Source organism: Chamaea fasciata, unplaced genomic scaffold (genome assembly GCF_029207755.1).
Source record: "Chamaea fasciata isolate MVZ Bird 193981 ecotype frontalis unplaced genomic scaffold, bChaFas1.0.hap1 SCAF_3, whole genome shotgun sequence".
Taxonomy (NCBI): domain Eukaryota; kingdom Metazoa; phylum Chordata; class Aves; order Passeriformes; family Sylviidae; genus Chamaea; species Chamaea fasciata.
Window position 1 is genome coordinate 42,508,999 of NW_027094088.1, and position 18,548 is coordinate 42,527,546.

Below are 18,548 nucleotides of genomic sequence, written 5' to 3' on the forward strand. Positions count from 1 at the left end.
TATTTTCCAACAAATATCCTCTGTTACAGCAGGTGGTGCTGAGTGCATGGCTGGACCCCAGTGGGACCACTAAGGGCAAAAGGACAAGCCATCAGGGACAACCCAGATGCTACTGGAGCCATCAGTGGGGAAAATAAATGAGCCAGGCAGCTCCCAAATAGAACCCTCAGGATAGCACTGGGTGGAGGGAGAAAACTCCTGCATCTGCCTGGTTTTATTCCACTGAAATATGCAGGCAAGACTCCTGCATGTCTGCCTTGGGCGGGGCACCGTGAGTGTCATGGCCTGGAGACAAGGAGCTCTCAGGAGCTCCTCTCTCGTTTTTGAGGCTGATGAGTGGAAGTAGGTGCCCTTCTATTTCGATGCCTCTCTTCCCAGTAAATACACTGCCCAGACTCTTCCTAGTAGCCCTATCACGCCCCATCCCTGAGAGCAGCAGGCAGGGCTGAAGGGAGCTGGGGAAGTTAGGATGGGTTTTAACATGGAACTTAACAGGTTTATGGATGCCGATCTGCAACGTGTCTGCCTGCAGCACCAGGCACTGGGTGTCACCATTGGCCTCTCCTGATGCATTTTCCTGAATCGCAGAGGGACACACTGGATTTCTCCAACATCCTGCTGTCACGGGGCTGTTGAAATAACTGCAAGGGCTGGGGGGCTGTGAAGGCTGGAGGGAGATCTCCAGGTGCTCCTGCAAAGGTCAGGCAACATCTCTGTCCCCCTCGTGCCTGGGCACCACGGGTTTGGGAAGCCTGAGCCAGTACACGCAAAAATAGGGCTAAATACTGCTCGATCTGAGCATCGATTAAACTAAGTCAATTCGGTCATGTTAGCTGTATCGAGGATTGCATCACTCTGCCGCGCAGGCAGAGGTGCTGCGTGTAACACCCGCCCCCTCACTTTAAAGCCACCAACACTTTTGTTTCACTGGAGGAGTCTGGGCCAGCGTTTACCACCCCGGGAATCCGTGCCAGCTTGTGTTTTTATCATTTGTGTCAGTCAGGGGACGCACAGGGCAAGGCCAGGAAAAATACTGTTTGCATCCTTATTAGTTAAAAAAAAAAAAAAAAAAAAAAAAAAAAAAGAAAGAAAGAAAGAAAGAAAGAAAGAAAAAAGAACCGTTTCCTAGAACTGATTCTGAAAATCCGTCAGTGCCCCCGTGTGTCGGAGCGGGGGCTGGCGGGGAGGCCGGAGAGCCGCTGCGCAGAGCCTGCGCATGGCAAGGGCACTCCGGTTTGCAGGTGTCCAAACCAAGGCGCTCGCAGCACTTCGGGCAGCGGGTGGGGCCGGGCGGGGGATCACGCTGTCCCCTCCCAGAGGGGGACTGTGAAGTCAGCGCGACGCTGTGGCAAAGGCTCTGCAGCAAACCAGTTTCAAGGACAGTCGTGTCCCATAGGGGCACGATTCTCTGCGATGCCCTAAATACGGTGCGGGAGAGAAAGAAATATCCAGAAATCGCTGTAGAGCCGAGGGTGCGTGTCCGTGTGCGGGCAGGCAGAGGGCGGCTGCAGAGGCCGCCCCCGTTTTTGCATTTGTCTGCGAAGCGTTTCGTATCCCCAGAGACGGTGGCCTCCCAGCGCAGGGCTGGATTAGGCGAATCCTGTTCTGGCGACGGGTTTTTAAAGCAGATTAGTGCAACATGGAGAGAGGTCCCCGTTGCTGCAGAGGCGTTCGCCTCCCTCCGGCCGGCCCCGGCTGCTGCGCATCCTTTGCTCTCACAGGAGCAGACCGGGAGGCAGCAGCTCCCCCGCGGTTTTCCCGGGATGCCGCACGCAGAAGGCGCTGCCGCCGCTGCTGCTGCCTCAAATTCTGACTCCCTGCAGAGACTCGCTGGGTTTCAATGCGCCCAGACAGGCGTCCGGCAGTCCCAGGCTGCCCCTCAGCCGGGCTTTCCCGGAGCCTCTCTTGCTACAGGGATCATCCCGGCCCCAGCAGCCCTACTGCTGGGCCCAGGGCTGCGGTGCTTTGGTGTATTTCTGATTTATGTAGTATTTGATTAAATTTTCTTTCTCTCTTCATCTCGTTCGCTGCGCCTCAAGGCCCCGTCCCCCCGCTCCAGGCGTCCCACCCCTCTCGGGGCGGGGCCGGACGCCGCTGTTTGGATTTAAACGTAGCAGCGGGAGGGGGCGGGCTCGGCCGGCGGATCCCGGCTCCAGGCTGCGGCTCCCGGCGCGGCTCCCGGCTCCGCCATGGTGGTGCCGGCGCGGCGGGTGAAGACGGAGTACATGAAGCGCTTCAAGGAGCCCAAGTGGGAGTCGTGCGGCGCCTGCTACCTGGAGCTGCTGCACTACCGCCTCAGCCGCCGGCTTCTGGAGCAGGCGCACCGGCCCTGGCTCTGGGACGGCTGGGAGCAAGACAGCGGCAGCGGCGGCGGCAGCACCGCCGGGTCCCCCTCGCCCCCGGCCGCCAGCAGTCCCGCGGCCGCGCGGGAGGAGGAAGAGGCGGCGGCGGCGGCAGCGCCGAGCGAGGCGGGACGGGCCAGCCCCGGTAGGGAGCGCGGCGGTGGCGGGGGGGACACGCGTGTCCGGTGCGGCCCGAGCCCCCTCCCCGCGGCGTGGGGCCGTGCTGCCCTGCCCTTCCCCGCGGGGCTGGGCACGGATGGCTCTGCCCGGGCCGCCCTGCCGCGGCTTGGGGCCCATCCCCGATCCCGGTGACCGTGCGGGGGCGCCGGCGGCCTGGCCTGTCTTACCCGCCCCCAGGACATGGCCCGGGGGTGGAAGGGCCCATCAGCCGGGCCCCGCTGCCTCCAGCCGGATCCTGGCGGGGCCTGCGGGGAAGCCATGGCTGCGGCGTCGGAGGTGTCTCTTTAAAGAGCCAAGTGGTGGTAACTCTTATCCTGAGTCACAGCCACTTATGTAAACTGTTGCCATGGGAGCCGAGCATCTCTGCTATTATATAAGCAGGTTCTCCGGCAAAAGCAGCGGCAAGCTGGACTGTATGCCGGTGGCTGGCTCTTAACGCAATTGCTTTCCCGGATCTGCACATGTTATCTGTCTCGGCTGAGGACTTGGTTCTTAAAGTCACCTGAGGTTTGATCTTGGGTGAGCAGCTGAGTGTGGTCAACTTCCTAGTCTGAACAGGTGCTGAGCTGGTAACATTTTGTTCTCTTCTAGCACAGAGTAATTTCCTTTTGATGTCTCACGCTCTAAGAGAGTGGTTAGGCAGACAATAGCACGGTCAAGCTTACCAAGCTGGTATTTTTTTATCCCACACGATATGGTTTCTAGTTTTTTACCTGTAGTGGAAGAATAATGTATCTGGCAGCTATTGGTGTTTTGAAATGCCTTTTGAATCAGCTGTCTCTGTTGCACAGTAGCAGGGAAAATCCTTGAGAACTGTTAAGTCTCATGCTGCCTGTTTGTTGGGCTTTTCTTTTTTTTTTTTCTTCCCTCCTGGTGTTAGACGTGCTTGTTTGAAGTGGGGTAACTAATCTGATCCAATGCCCTTTGGGGCCTGAGCTTTCCAGAATGATCTGTACTCTGATATTCAAGCCTAAACTATATTCATTGACTTCAGAAATACCACATTACACAAAAGCTTTAACTATGCTGTCATCTGTTCCAGAGGTTTGGTGTTTCAGAGCATGTTAGTGATGTGGGGTTCTGCAGCCAGCTGGGTGGGCCTGTGGTACCCAGGTCTCACATGGGGTAATGCCTCAGCTGCTGGGGTAATGCACTCCACCTCCCCAAAGCTGTTCTGGTTTCAGCTGGGATACTTTTATGCCAGGTAGCTGGTACAGTGCTGTGTCTTGGATTCATTATGAGAATAATGTTGATAACACACTGATGTTTTTAGTAGTTGCTCAGCAGTACTTACCCTAAATCAAGGACTTTTCAGTTTTCCATGCTCTGCCAGGGCACAGGTGCATCAGAAGCTGTGCGGAAGCATGACCAGGACAGCTGACCCAAACTGGCCATAGGGATATTCCATAGTCAGAAAGTCATGCCCAGTGTATAAAATGGGCAGAGTTGCCCAAGAGCCACCAGCTGTGCATCACTGGTTTCTCTTGGGTTTATTCTTCCCTTCTCATTCCTATTATCATATTTTATTTATTTCAGTTACTGAGCTGTTCTTATCTCAACCCCTGTGGTTTTCTGATTCTTGCTCCCATCCTGCTGCAGAGGGACGGAGTGTGTGGCTGTGTGATACTTTGTTGCTGGCTGAGGTTAAACCACAACAGCTGTGCAGTGATGGAAGCACCCCAGTTCGCCTGTAACAGAGTATTAGTGGGTCTGATTTTGCTTTCCTCAATCAGGGCTTGAGTAAGTTAGGCTGGGAGCATGTGTGGAAGAACTACATAGTATCTCACTGAGAAGAACTAGGGAATTACAAGTGATCAGGTAGTGGTTGCATGGGAAAAGGGGATGCTCTCTAAAGGCTTGGCTTTTAGTGAGAGGTGGTGGAAGCTGTTGAAGCTGCACTCAGAACCTGGCATTCCCAACCTTTCTGGTGCACTTTGGAAATGTACAAGCCTGGGGCAGTTGTGGTAGACCTAAATTTCTTTTCATTCTTCCTCTTAAGCCTATGGATAGAGCACATAAACCTGCTACAGTCTAATGGCACCACCATTGCCAAGGCTAGAGGCTGCTGGCCAGGGTGCTCTGTTCACTCATTAGCCAGCTCCCTGATTCCTTCCCTGACTCCTCTCTAGGGAAAGATCCAGCTGGAGTTACTTGGTAGTCTGATTCTGGTTGGGATTTGGCAGAGAAGAAGAGCTTGCTAGCTGTGCAGGCACTGTCTGTGGTCAGTGATGGTGTCTGTGATTGTCCAGTGCATCCAGTTGTGTCCTCAGTCCTGCAGCAGTGCCAAAGGGACTGTGGAGCACCAGTGGCAGGCCAGGCTGCAGGATTTTGGGCAACTGTGCTTCTGTAACTGACACACCTTTGCCATGGGTGCTGTAAGGGAATGCCTAAAGTTCTGCTAGGTCCTTGCTATTTTATACTTTCAGTGGGAGAAAAATCGGTACTTCACATTAATTTCTTTGCCCAATGGCTTAGGATAAACATTTTTTAACTTCTGCAAGTATTTAAGAGCTTTGCTAAGTCTTTAGCAAAAGGACTGAAAACAACTCTGCTTAGGCAGCTGGATTTAGTGGATGTTTATTGTATCTTAATGCACATATAATATATAAGGAGGTGACTCATTTAGTATTGGACAATCGTAAGGATGTATTTTTTTCTGCTTAGTGGCTGGCTAATTAAGGCATGTGGAGGAGATAACATAGAAACTACCACTCTGAAGCTTCTACTATTAAACTGATTTTTTTTTTTTTTTTTTTTTTTTTTACTCTGAAAACTTAATTACACTAAAATGCTGTGGGGGTAGCTGAGTGTGCTCATGTTGATGACATCTTTTGTCTTCTGAATCTGACATCCACCCACATACTGGAACATCCTAGCTGTTACCAGGCTACTGCTGCTTCCTGCTGTTTTGTGGGGAACATGATTTCTGCCTGAGAGGTATTGACAGTGCTTGTTGCACTGGTGATGGCTGGTCAGCACTAATGCTGTTTAGTAACTGAGGTAAACACAATTCATAATGGAATGTGTTGCCCTGGTTTCCCCTTTCTCTCATTAAAATGAGCCCCTGTGTGTTTGTAAAAGCTGTGAATGCTTCTGGTGTGTGAAGAGGAAGTGGATGTAGGCAGCTTGGCTTTAATGCTCAGTGGTGTTGGTCTAAAGCACGACCAGTGTGAGCCCCTGGGGCAGCACGTGGGACAAAGGTGCTTTGTCACTGTGTTTTGCACTGAAGCTATGGCTGAGTGATACTAAGGTGTGCTCGGAGGCAACTTTGGGTTAATCCCTTCTGGCCCTCCACTTGCGGCAGCTGTTTGTGGGATTGTTCTGTGGAACGTGCCCAGGCACAGATGTGCTTTAAACATAATCCCACAAAATCTTGACCTAAATCAGCTGGTGTAGTTGTGGTGTAGACACATCCTCAAAGCTGTCAACAGAACCCAGTGGGCTGGTAAGTAGAAGATAGAAGCTCTTGGCAGCAGTGCTGCTGTCAGACCTGTTGCTTGTGAAATGACACTGCTGCACACACTGCTGCACACACATGAAGGCATCTTTCAATCCTTATTGCCATTTTTCCTTCAGTATTTTTGTGCGGTGGTCTTAAGTGACAGCAGTGCCAAGCTGCCATCAAAGGAGTTGCCTCAACAGTATTTGGGAAGTGACTGATCTGGATTAGTGGAACTAAACAAAAGATCCAATTTCAAACTTGTTCCCTGATCTTGTCTGTCATCGTGTTGCAGGTGCATTTGCTGGCCCATGTACATGGGAAGGAGCAGCTTGTGGTCGGGGAAGAAGGCAAGAGTGTCAGTTCAGGGGTTTATAGTACTATTATTTAAAGTTGCTCCCATTTTTTTTCCCCTTTGGAAACAAGCTTTGCTATCAAGCCAATCCAGTAATTACTTTCCAATCTCTGCTGCAGATGAAGCTTGTGTGAATCTAATCAGCTCTGAGCTGCTGTGTGGCTGCTAGCCCCAGTATTGCCTCAAGCAAGATCTGCCTTGAAATGATGTTGCAATCTGTTTCACCTGTAGTAACTTACTTTCTGTCCAGCTGTAGTTTGTTGATACCCACAATTGGTAATATACCCCCTTCAAGAGGTGTAGGAGACCTGCCCCATTTGGGGAGGTGTTGGTACAAAAGCAGGAAACTTCCAGTTCTGCCTGCAGCAATGCATGCACAAAGTGCTTCTCCTGATGCTGAGGCACTGCTGTAAGCAGCCAGCACATCTCTTTATAGAGAAATACTGCTGGCCCCTGTGACCTGGCCCGTGGGTATAATCAGAAGGCTGTTGATATCTGTAGTAAGTCATCAGGGCCTTTTGAAATGGGAGTCCTGTCTGCCCCCCGTGGGTGCAGTGTTGTGGGAGAGAGCAGCTCCCCTGGAGCTCTTCCCTCCCGAGCCAGGAGCTGTTATGCAAGTGGGGAGATGCAGCAGGGTTTAAGTGACCTCTTCTAGGCAGAAGCTTTCAGCAGCCCTATTGGGTGGGCCTGACAGTCTTGTTCTGCCTGTTAAGCACTTAATCCCCTCCTGTCCATCCAGCGTGCTCTGCTTAGCATCCATGATGCAGTTTTGAACGTTTCTAGCTTTCTCCCTCTCCGGTCTAATCCCTGTAATGCTGCAAGCCGGTCAGTTCTGACTTTCCTGTGTCTGCTGGAGCTGGTGCTCTGCATGGGAAGGAGAAGATGGGTAGGAGTTGCTGGTGCCTGGACTTCCTCCTGAGCCGCTGGCTCTAAGTCCTGCTGTCAACTGCTGCTCTTCCGACTTTGTGTGAAAAGTGTTGCCTAAGAAAATGGCTTGGATATAAACGGTAGTTTTAAATGAAAGGTTTAAATAACTGTTAGAGATCTTGTGCCTTCACCAACTGAGATCTGTGTAAATACGCTGTAGCAGTGGGTTCATGGAAATACCTGCTCTAATAGCAGGTATTCATAGGTGCTACAGTACACTCTGGGATACAGCACTTACTGTAAGGCTGTGCACAGGACTCTGTGTGCCATTTACCCATATGCTTTTATTGCTATTTTGGGACATGCTGGCTCGATCATTTCTGGACCAGCTGGAGCTATATCCTGGTGAGCAGCATCCCCAGGCATGGCTGTTGCCTTGTTTTTTTAAAGCTGAACTATCCATGTAATTGCAGAGCCCCCACTTTCCTGTATTTTTAAGTCTCTAAATGCCACTTCTGCTGTTTATGAAGTCAGTGTTGCTCCATCCCCCTTTGCAGAGAAGGAAGATGCCGTTTTCCCCTTGAATGTAGGATGGAACAGCTTTCCAAAATGAAAGCACTCTTTTTGCAGTTGACAGCAATATGTTCCCTTTCAGAGTTTAATTTTCTCAAAACAGTGCTTCCTTCTGATAATGGACCTAGGCAGTCCCTCCTTTGGAGTGGCTGTGTAGGGAGATGCTCAGATAATATTTTGTAAGGGGATAACTCTGTGCTGCCTGTTTGCAGCCATGATGAATGAGCTGCCTTGTTTCAGAGATGAAGCTGTGTGTCCCAGAGCCCAGGGAAAACAAGCAAAACAAGTCTAACACCACACTGAGCTCACTGCTGCTTTTACCAGCCTTGTCTATAATAACTGAAACTATATCCAGCCAATATTTAGGCATGTAAAATTCATCCAGCCTTTTTTACTCTCAATATGCCACTACTTTGGCCTTGACTAATTTTTTTGGTTGTTTTGTGGTGTCATTCAACTGAATTCTTAACAAATACAGCTCTAAATACTTTAACATTGCTGGCCACTCTTTACCAAATGCTCAGCTGAACTGCAGTATCCCCTGTTGATGAATGCTGCACCTGCACATCTTGGAAGATGGGTATGGGCAAGCCTGGACAGCACCAGGGGGTAGAAATGGTGCTGGCCAGGCTAACAGCTAGCAAGGGAGCATAAGGCCTGCCCTAGGGGAATTCTGGGGCATGGGACGAGCCTTAATCTCTTTACCCTGCAAACATCAAGTGAATGCTAGAGTAAATGGAATCTTAACCAGTGTGCCATGCAGGTAACTTCTATTTCATCAGGACTGGATGGATGCAGAATTGAGATTAAAGCAGTGCTGGATTGGGTGTGTACATGCTTTAAATCACAACAATTATCAGGAATGGTTGCTGTTTTGTCACAGGATTGGCAAGCCCTTCTGCTTTTAATGATGAAGACACCTGGGTAAAAACTGCACTACTTGTCCATGGTCAACCTGTTGATATGTAAGCAAGCCCTAAACCAGAACTCCCTATGACAGTGAAGGAATTCCTTCTGTCCATACCGGTGTATGCTGGTGGTGGCTAAATGTGCTGAGACTTGGAACAGAGGTGGCTTCGAGCTGGTCCCCACCAGAAGCAGAAATAGATGGTGTGGTAGAAAACTTGCAGGTTTGGTGTGTTTATGTCAGCAGAGTTTGAGTGATCACTGTGTGAGACTAGCAGAAGACAGCATCTAATGATCAGACTTGAAAAGAATTGGTTACTAGTGGACTCCTATGTTTTTAGGTGAATAAAAGGCTTTAGTTGCCTTGTGCATAAAAAGCATGGTTGGCCTAAAAGCCACAGAGATGTCAGATCACAGTGTCTGCTTGTGCCTGCCCACAATGTTCAGGGGCCATGTTCAATGTCTAGCATACACTTCCAGCTTGTCCACACTACTGCTGAAGACTTGCTGGATGGAAAATGAAAACAGGGTTCTTTGCATGTACTTTTTCCATAGTCGTATTTCACTTATGTATGTAAGCAGTGTATTTGATTAACTTGCCCATTATAGAGTAATAGAATTGTTTTGGTTGGAAAAGACCTTTAAAATTCAATCCAACCATTATCCCAGCACTGTCAAATCCATCACTAAGCCATGTCTCAAAGTGACTCCTTTACATGTCTTTAAGTATGTCTGTGCATTGGGACTCAATCACTTCCCTGGGCAGCCTGTTCCAGTGCCTGACAATGCTTTTACTGAAGACATTTTCCCTCACATCTACTGTTAACTTCTCCTGATGCAACTTGAGGCCATTTCCGCTTGTCCTGTCACTTCTTACCCGGAAGAAGAGACTCCCACCATGCTACAACCTCCCTTCAGGCAGCTGTAGAGAGTGACAAGGTGTCCCCTGAGCCTCCTTTTCTCCAGGCTAAACAACCTCATCTCCCTCAGCTGCTTCTCACAGGACTTGTGCTCCAGACCCTTCACTAGCTCTGTTGCCCTTCTCTGGACATGCTCTAGCACCTCAATGTCTTTCCTGTAGTGGGGGGCCCAGAAGTGAACAAAGGATTTGAGGTGTGGCATCACTGGTGCCACAAACAAAGGAAAACTAGTTTCTGCCTTGCACTGTAGGGCAAGAAGATTGGCTCTTATGGAACAGTTGTTTCTCTGTGTTTTTACTAATTAATTAATATTTTATATAATGCCGATCCAGCTTTCAGTGATGATCTAAAACTGCAGTGATTCAGCCTTTAAATACTCTCTCACAAACCCTACTCTCCATTATCAAGTGCCTGGAGGACTATGGCTGGCCCCTTGCTATGGAAGACTTAAATGTGTGGGACAAATGAGCCTTGGAGAATAATACCTGCAGAGTGTGGTATTTTAAACATACCACATAATTCACTGATCAGGTATCAAAGGTGATGTCTACCCCTTTGTGGCTTTTTGCTTCACACTCTCCTCTCCTTCATAAGTAGAAAACTGTAACAGATATATGTATAAACAGGGAGCTTGAAAACATATCACCTTTTTCAGCAGAAGCTGATAATATGAGGGATTTAATATTGCACATAGTCTTATCAGACTTCATCTCTGACTGGCTAGCAGCATCTGTGTGGCATTCAGTGCTCCATCTGTTTGCTGTCTGAGTGATGCAAGGATGAAATAGTGAAGAGAGAAGATCACTGGATACCGTCTTTAAGTTCTGCCTGGGGCTGTTGGCTATCTGTAGCCTCACCAGAGAAAGGTGTTTTTAAGTATGTGAAAGCTGTATTGTAGTCACTAAAAGAATGAAGACATTTAAACAAGGTGTATGTCTGTTGCTAAGGAAGCAGTGACTTGTCGAATTTCTAAAAAAAGCACAGCTTCAATGATGTATTGAGAGGCTGTGCAAATCAGACATTAATATGTTGACATTGGGAGCTTAAAGCATAACTGTTTTTTTTTTTTTCTTTCTTTAGAGAAAGAAAAAGAAGATCAAGAAAAGCAGGAGAAGGAAGAGCAAGAGAAAACTGCAGAACATGCTTCTGTGAAGGAAGCAGACAAAACCAGCCGTACAGGACGACGTCCAAGTCGAAGTGCCTTGTCCAGTCGTAATGATCGAAAATCAGCCAAAAGTCCCCAAAGGACTGATGCACCAAAGGAGAATAAACATCCATTTGCTCTGTATGGGTGGGGAGAAAGACAGACAGATACTGGGAGCCAGAAAACTCACAATGTCTGTGCTTCTGCTTCAGTAAATGAAGTAAGTAAGAGCTTCTGTTTCATTTAAAGGCAGTGACTACTTAGTGCCTACAGATGTCTTAATATCTAGGTAAAATGTCTCAGGGGTCCCTTTATTTAAATGTATGGAGATTCCAGCAGTAGATCCTAGCAATAAACCTGAAGAGCCTTGAGATGTCCAAATAAGAGCTCTTTTGTTGGTTTAGAAACTTCCCAGGTTTAATATTTGCAAATTCTAATTAAATCCTGGATGTTCTGCTTCTGGCTGTTACAGTGTTACCAGCAAAACTAGCTGTTATAAAAGTATTTCTGCATTCTGAACTCCATGAGAACAAGAGCAAAGCAGGCAGTTAGCACCAGGCACCCCCAGAGCAGGCAGGTGTATAAACACTGGGGAAGTGCTTGTGCTGTGAAAGAGTGGCTTTAGCTGGGGCACTTCCTAGACTAGGAGCCTCACTGAAATGGTACAAGTGCTTTTCTGCTAAGATGTCTTGTCTAGCAGCCTGTTTTGGTGGGTTGCCAGTAGGAAACGTTGCTCACAGCAGAATGGTCTATCAGATGGCTGATGGATTACAGGGCTGGTGTAAATATTACCAAAATAGCACAAATTAAATTTGTGTGGTCATAGACAGCACCAGGATTCTGCTGTACTGGGGCTCTGTTTCCTAGCTTAGAAGCAGCAAGGGAGTGTTATAACAGATTGATTTCTTTCTTCTCTAAAACTCTCCTAAGCTGGTAAAACAGAATCATTAACGCATCCCTGCCAGTGTCTTGTCCTTATCTTACTACTTATGTAGAGTCTGAATCTGGGACACAAGATAACTGAGAACTGAGGTGGGGGGTGGTCGCAGTGTGCAAGATGGAGCTGGCCTTCGATGGGCTGTTTTGGAAGGGGTTTGAAGCCCAGGCTTTTCCTTCCTGGACCGCTCCAAGCTTTGAGCAAAAGGAGGAGCTTGGGCCTTAGAGCTTTGGAAAGAAGCTGCCTTTCCTGATAACGGACAGTAATGCTACATTGGTAAGCTTTCTTCAGTGCTCAAAACATTTGACTGGTGCTTTATGTTGAAGCCTAGAAGAGGCTGAAGTCTGACTTGAGCAGATATATCTATACTTCATCTTTGACTTTTAACATTTTTTTATGCTAGAAACAGTAATGGAACAGCTTAGCTTGGGTCTTGAGGTTGGACTGAACAGGCAGAATATTTCTGAAACACTCCCAATGATGTAGTCTGTCACTGAGGATGTTTCTTTATGTAGGAACTGACTACCCACTGCCTGCTGAGGTTACTTTTTCTTGCATGTTTGAAAGGTGTTACTTTCCCCTAATTGAGATGGGAGATAAGAGTTTGCAATCTGGAGATAGAAGCAAGCAAACATAGAAACTGGCTCTTCATATTGAATCATGGAGGAAATATAACAATTAATTAATATAAAAATGTAATTGTGTGTTCAGCACATTGTTCAAAATTAAGATCTTAAATCTCTTAAGGAATCTCTAGGGTTTGGTCTTACTAATATGGCTTAGGTTTTAAGGGATGCTTAGGCATATTGAGGGGTGTTTAAGATTTTAAATGATAGAGAATAGAAGTTTTTAGAATACATCTGAGTAAGACTATGAAACATTCAAGATTTTTGCAATCATTAAATAGTTGGAAACTTGAAAGATAACGTAGAACAGAATTTGAAGCAGTTTTCATGAAAAAAAAAAAAAGAAATCTGTGTTTAGTTAGTGGTACAAATTTGAGAAGAAAATATAACCTTGCTCACAAACCCAGTTCCTTCAGGATGGGGACTGGGACAGATGAAAAGTGATCCTTGTCATTCCTGAGAGGTTCCTAAGCTGTTCTCCTTCTGTAATACTAACTGTGGTCTTTTAGATTCACGAATCTGCTCTACGAGCAAAGAACAGGAGGCAAGTGGAGAAAAGGAAGCTCTCTCAGAGGCGAGTGCGCTCCGCAGAGGCAGAAAACACCTGGCGAACAAAGCCCTCCCCACCAGACAACCCCTGGATGACAGAGTACATGAGATGCTACTCAGCAAGAGCTCTCTGAACCTGGATTCCCTTAGGCATCCTCAGAAGAAGTAATGCATATCAGGACACTGGTGCAAGGAACCAAACCACTTATGCAAGGTTTTTATAGGGAGTTTCCAGCTGTTAAAATATTTGTTACAATGTTTTTATCTTGGCTACCTACCTCACAGTGGGGTGTATCCTTGGAGCCATAACATTTGAAGAGGCTTTTAGATATAACTACCCAAACTTTTAAACAATTCCCCTTTTGGGAATTTTTCTAATGCTTCAGTTGATTTGTTTTGAGGGTGGGAGGGGGAACCTTAGCATACAGGGAGTCAAAGCAAACACCTTTCTGATCATGGTTACAAATAATCTGTTTTCCCTTATTTAAAGTACAAGTCATGGGGAGATGGTATTGGGGAAGGACTTTAAAAGAGCGATGGAGGTGCCTTTGTATTTATAAAACTATTTAACACTTTTATGAAAATACGCATATGAAGACAGGCAACAGGAAGCCAGTGTGTCTGGTAACTAGCACTATTAAATGTAGATGCTTTAGGCAGGCAAATATCAAGCATTGTCTGTACACAGAAACTTTAGAAACAACTAAAAAACCCAAACAAAACCAACCTTGTTTGATTAGTGAATCTGCTGATGCTAACTTTTATCACTGTTTCTAAGGTCATTAGAATTAACCATGCATTTTCAGGGCAAGAAACAGCTACAGGATCATTTTGCTGTAGCTGTTCCTGTTGTACCAAATAACTAATGTAGACAATCACTATCTGATAGCTGCCGCTCAATAAGCAGTTACTTGTTCTACAAATATAGAGCTGTACCACTGTACTAACCTCGTGGTCACACTTAGTCTGTACTTAATCATGTAAATGCATTTATTGAAGGAGAGGGCTGGCTCCTTTCTGGTGAGGTCTATTTTTAACACTTCAGAGTATCTATTATGCTCAGTGGGGGTCAGAGTGCAATATGCATTCCACTTGGAGGTATTGTACAAGTATATTGTTAAAGGGTTTAAACTTGAAAATTCTGTTGATAAAACTTGTAGATGATGTCCTGAGAAACTTGCTGCCTCGAAATTGGTGCAGAACCCCTCACTTATGAGGGGATGGGAAGGGGGTAAGGGCTAGGGAAAGGAGGGATGTATCCTTTAGCAAACAAGAAGATGTAATGACATTTGAACATTTTTGTTTTGTAGGTCCTACTTCTACAGAGTAAGACAGTCATTGTGATATCCTTGGTGGTTTTGTTTCCCTCAGGTGGCTGTAAATTATCTTTTTTTCAGTTTGCTAACTACGCTTTAGGCAGATGATTGCTGTAGTTGTGAGCTTCAAAGTTTTGTTCAGATGTGTTGTGTATTAGTTACATATGTTGGCTACCTCGGTTTAATAGTTTTGAAGCTTGTGCTTTACAGGCTGGACACGTTCCCACAGGAAGCATAATTGCACTTCTGCAGTAGAAACCTGCACTAGTTTTAGCTTCATTCCACAATCTCAGTGAGGAAGAAGGACTACAGAATTACTATTGCAACAGAGTACACATGCTTAGTGAAAAGCTTGATTGTGTTCTTGAAGAAAGTAATTGTGCAAAGGGTCCAAGCACTGCTGCCTCCTGGTGTCTAATACATCACTAAAGGTTTCATTACTCACAATTTTAATTTTGTTAAAATGTCCTAGAATCCATGAAATCTGGTGTGGTTTTTTTTTTTTTTTTTTTTTTTTAACCTGCCTTTTAAGCATAAAGCTATAAAAATACAGACAACTCTTGCTGAAGGCTACCTATTTAAGATCTTACAGCTTTTAAGTCTGGGAAAGCACAGCATGATTAAGAATGTTTTATATGCAGCAAAATCCCTGTATTTCAACTGCTAAGTAAACCACAGCCTAGAACTTCCTGAAACTTTAGAACAGTGCCCAAAACTGGGGAAAAATATTCCAGAGAATGCCTTTACTCCATATGAGATTCTTTTGATTTCCTTTTATGCTGTGTTTTCCTCTTAAAATGACTGCTGTAAATATGCTTAGCTTGCTTCTGATGCTGTTGCAATTCCAGAAGCCACCTAAGCTTTGCACAACAGTGTCAAAGCACCAACTCAGTAGTGTTTAACAGCCTTACTCAATAAAAACTTGCCTGTTCCTGCTGCCCACAGGCTTTTTAGGCTTTATGTAACCACAGCAGATGGATTGTACCCTCAGTGCATTTTGTCGCGTTCAACAGTTTTCTTGACTGTGTAGGGCAGGGCTCATCCTGCCACGCTTTTGAAGACAGCTTCTACAGTTCTCTCTTCCCACAGGGAATGGAGGAGCCAGGATGACTATGTGCCTGCCTTAAGTTACCCATGTTTGCATAAGATGTATCTTCCATTAGGTGTTGGTGTTTTCAATAATTATAGGAGGCCTAAGTGTCTTCTGCCTTGAGTACTGGGAACCAAACTTAACTTAAAACATCTCCAACAGGCCTGTTCAGGTGTTCAAATGAGAATTTTCAACAGCATCAAGGCTGCTGTATACTGAGGAAATTGTCTAGTCCTAATACTTGTCTGGTCAAGAGCTGTTCCCCACAAAGATCACTTACTAGAAGACAGCAGAGACACTAATAAGGTCTTGTGAGTTATTGTTGTGCTTTTTCAAATTGTCTGTAGCCAAAACAATCCTGGGTGCTATGTTGGTACTATCTGGGTTTAAGTAATACAATGCCTGAAGTGAGGGGTAAATTATTCTGTAAATCAGGTAGCCTTCCTGCATTTGGGCATTATTTGAGTAAAAAGCTACTATTTTGCTTAGAGTATATGAAATAGTATAGTTCTGATCACTGCAAGCTCGATGTGTGAAGTATTTGGTCTGGAAAACTGCTGGTGTTTTGATGTTAACAAATGAAAAGCCAACTGAATTGTAAAGCAGAACTTTCCAGATGTAAAAGCTTTAAGTGTACTCCATAGATTCCTACAGGAGGTGGCCATTTGCTTCAAATTGGACTCACTGAAAAGTAGAAAACCTAGTGAACGTCTTCCTAGCAATTAAGGAATTTCTAAACTCTGTCTTGCATGGACTCTTGAATTTAGCCAAGTGGTGAACACTTCTCACTCCTGTTTTAGAAGTAAAACTTTTGGTAAGAACACAGTAAATACTCAATTGTCCAAAGTCTTCATTAAAATGACTGTTTATTCCTTTGTTTCTGGAAGTACTTAGCTAAGTGAAGCAAGAGTTTTACAATGTGTAATGCTGCAGTTTAACTATAGTGTTGTGAAGACTAGTGTTTACAGTGTAAAATGTTACCATGAAAACTGCATAAGAATGTCCTGTAAAATACAGTAGCATGCCTGTTCAGTCACTGCTGTCACATCTTTGCAACTATGAAATACAGACTTTTTCACAGGAAGCTGAGATAGTAGTCAAGGTGATAGCTAAACTTAGAGCCAACCTTAACAAAACCAAGGGACAGTTTCTGGTAAGAATCTTATCCAGGTAGCACATGCAAATTTAAATTCAATTTTTAACACGTATGGAAATGTATCTGTTCTCATTTTTTATGGTATCATGTAGTGCCACTGAACTATAAAGGCCTCTCTGACTTTTTTTTTTTTTTTTTTTTTTACTGTGATAGGGACCAAATGCTAGCAATCTGAGAGCCTAATGTATGGTAACCTGGATGTTCCAGTTTCTTTTCCAGCTCAGTTAGTGCACTCAGCAGCAAAGCCATAAATGGAGCCAGACTCAACACCTTGACAAGAAATCCCATGAAATTAGGGGTCCAAGTGATTGGGAAGCTGCCTCAGCTATTGTTAGCACTGAATTCACTTTAAAAACAATAGGGAAATACCATCTAAGCTTGAAGCAATATGTGTTTTTTAAAGTTTTTAAACAGTATTTGTTTTTAATGCTTCTGTATTGTCTGTTATTAATAGTGTAGTGTCAACTTGTACATGTGAGTAAAATGAGTGACACAAAGTGCCTGGACTGCTTGTACTGTGCTTTTTGGGATGTCGGAGGTTTTTTTCCCCCCTACAGGGTACTTTAGTCCCTGCATGCAAACTGTGGCTTCTGCTTGTCCCAGATATCCTCTCCTGGAATGCAAGTGACAGGCTTCTTTAATGACTAAGGTTGGATATGAAGCTAGATTATAGTTACCATTACAGCCTCCTGTGTTCCTCCTGTAACTCTCCCAGAGATTCTTAACATCCTTTCCCAACTTGAATCGCCTTTCCTCCCCTACTGTGATAAGAAAAAACCCAGCTATACTAGCTATCTGAAATGCTATGCCTTTGAGGATATAAACATAAAGCTTTGGAGGAAAAAGGGTAACAGAATAAAAACAGGAAGCTGTATCACTAAGAACAGGCATACTCATGCAAACAGGGAAAATAAAGATTTTAAAAGGCTATACTGAAGTTCTCTATGCCATGGGTTCTTCAGAAAACAAATGAGACTATTTTCACTCTGTGGATTTACAGCATATTTCTTGAGATTTTTATAACGTTATTTCTTCCAGCATATAAAATATAATGGAAATGAGGAGCACAGACTAATCAGGTTTTTCTAGGGCATTCACTTTTTATAGCTCTTAAGGGAACTCTTGAGCCATACTGCATATCTCTTTAAATACAAAGAATGGATGAGGCAACTGTCAATTCTATGTGAGTTGCCAAATAGTCATGTTATTGACTTCACTTAACAGACAAAGTTTGTACAAGTAAACAGGATTTGCTGGAAGAAAATCAAGGAAGAATCTTTATTTGGTTCTAGATACAGGCATTAAATGAAATAGTGTAGGCCAACAGACTCATTAAAAGGCAAGACACAGGCTTTAATAAGACATTTAAATCTCTTAATGGGCTGAACAGCTAAAGCTCCACATCCAATGAAACCTTAGATATAGGTACCTGGTGGTATTTCATGTAAAACTCCTACCCCTCTTGCTTTGGTAAAGTAAGAATTTTACCCTAGAAACATATGTAGCCTATTTATGACTTACTGTTCAGGTGAGCTAGGTTTGGTTTGCTGTGTCAACTATACTGCCAAAGCTTGAAATCTACTCCAGGGCTGATACTGGCATGATGTTTATTTTTAGAAATAAAAGACCCTCAGAAGAGCAGTAGTAAACAATAGTGTTTGCACTGCTGAGAGCTATTGCTTCCAACAGTATTTCTCTAAAAGAGTTGCAATTTTAGAAAATTTCTTTTTAGAATGTCAGCCAGATAAGTAGCATAAAAGGTTGAGATACTATAAAACATGCACATTAACCAGGTTAATGTGTATACAGTGAGAGTATATGTTAAAAAATAGTAAAAATATGTCCAAACTCATTATAATGACACTATTCTTTCCTTCCAGGGAGGAAAGGGACAGCTTTAAGACAGTTACTGAAATAATAAACTGCTTACTGCTTTTCAAACCAGAGAGATTTAACTAAAATGATCATAAGAACCAAGTATAAAAGAGGCCTTGTATGTAAAAGGGACAGAAAGAAGTAGAAGAAAATCCCTGTGAAACCCCTGAAATGTCTATTTATAAGCAACAGTCCTCTGCTCTTTTCAACTACTACCATAATGGAGGAAAGGTTTTGATCAATAGCCAACACCCCTTCCACCACTCTACCAGT

The 18,548-nt window shown here is 44.9% G+C and overlaps 1 protein-coding gene across 1 annotated transcript; it reads left to right on the forward strand.

The window, feature by feature from the left end:
* The first annotated feature begins 2,146 nt into the window (after window positions 1-2,146).
* CCSAP (centriole, cilia and spindle associated protein) lies at window positions 2,147-16,900 on the forward strand. Its single transcript, XM_066178764.1, has 3 exons — window positions 2,147-2,487; window positions 10,663-10,946; window positions 12,799-16,900. Exons 1-3 carry the CDS (start codon window positions 2,190-2,192, stop codon window positions 12,970-12,972), a joined length of 756 nt encoding a protein of 251 aa, XP_066034861.1. The 5' UTR covers window positions 2,147-2,189; the 3' UTR covers window positions 12,973-16,900.
* The last annotated feature ends 1,648 nt before the right edge of the window (window positions 16,901-18,548 follow it).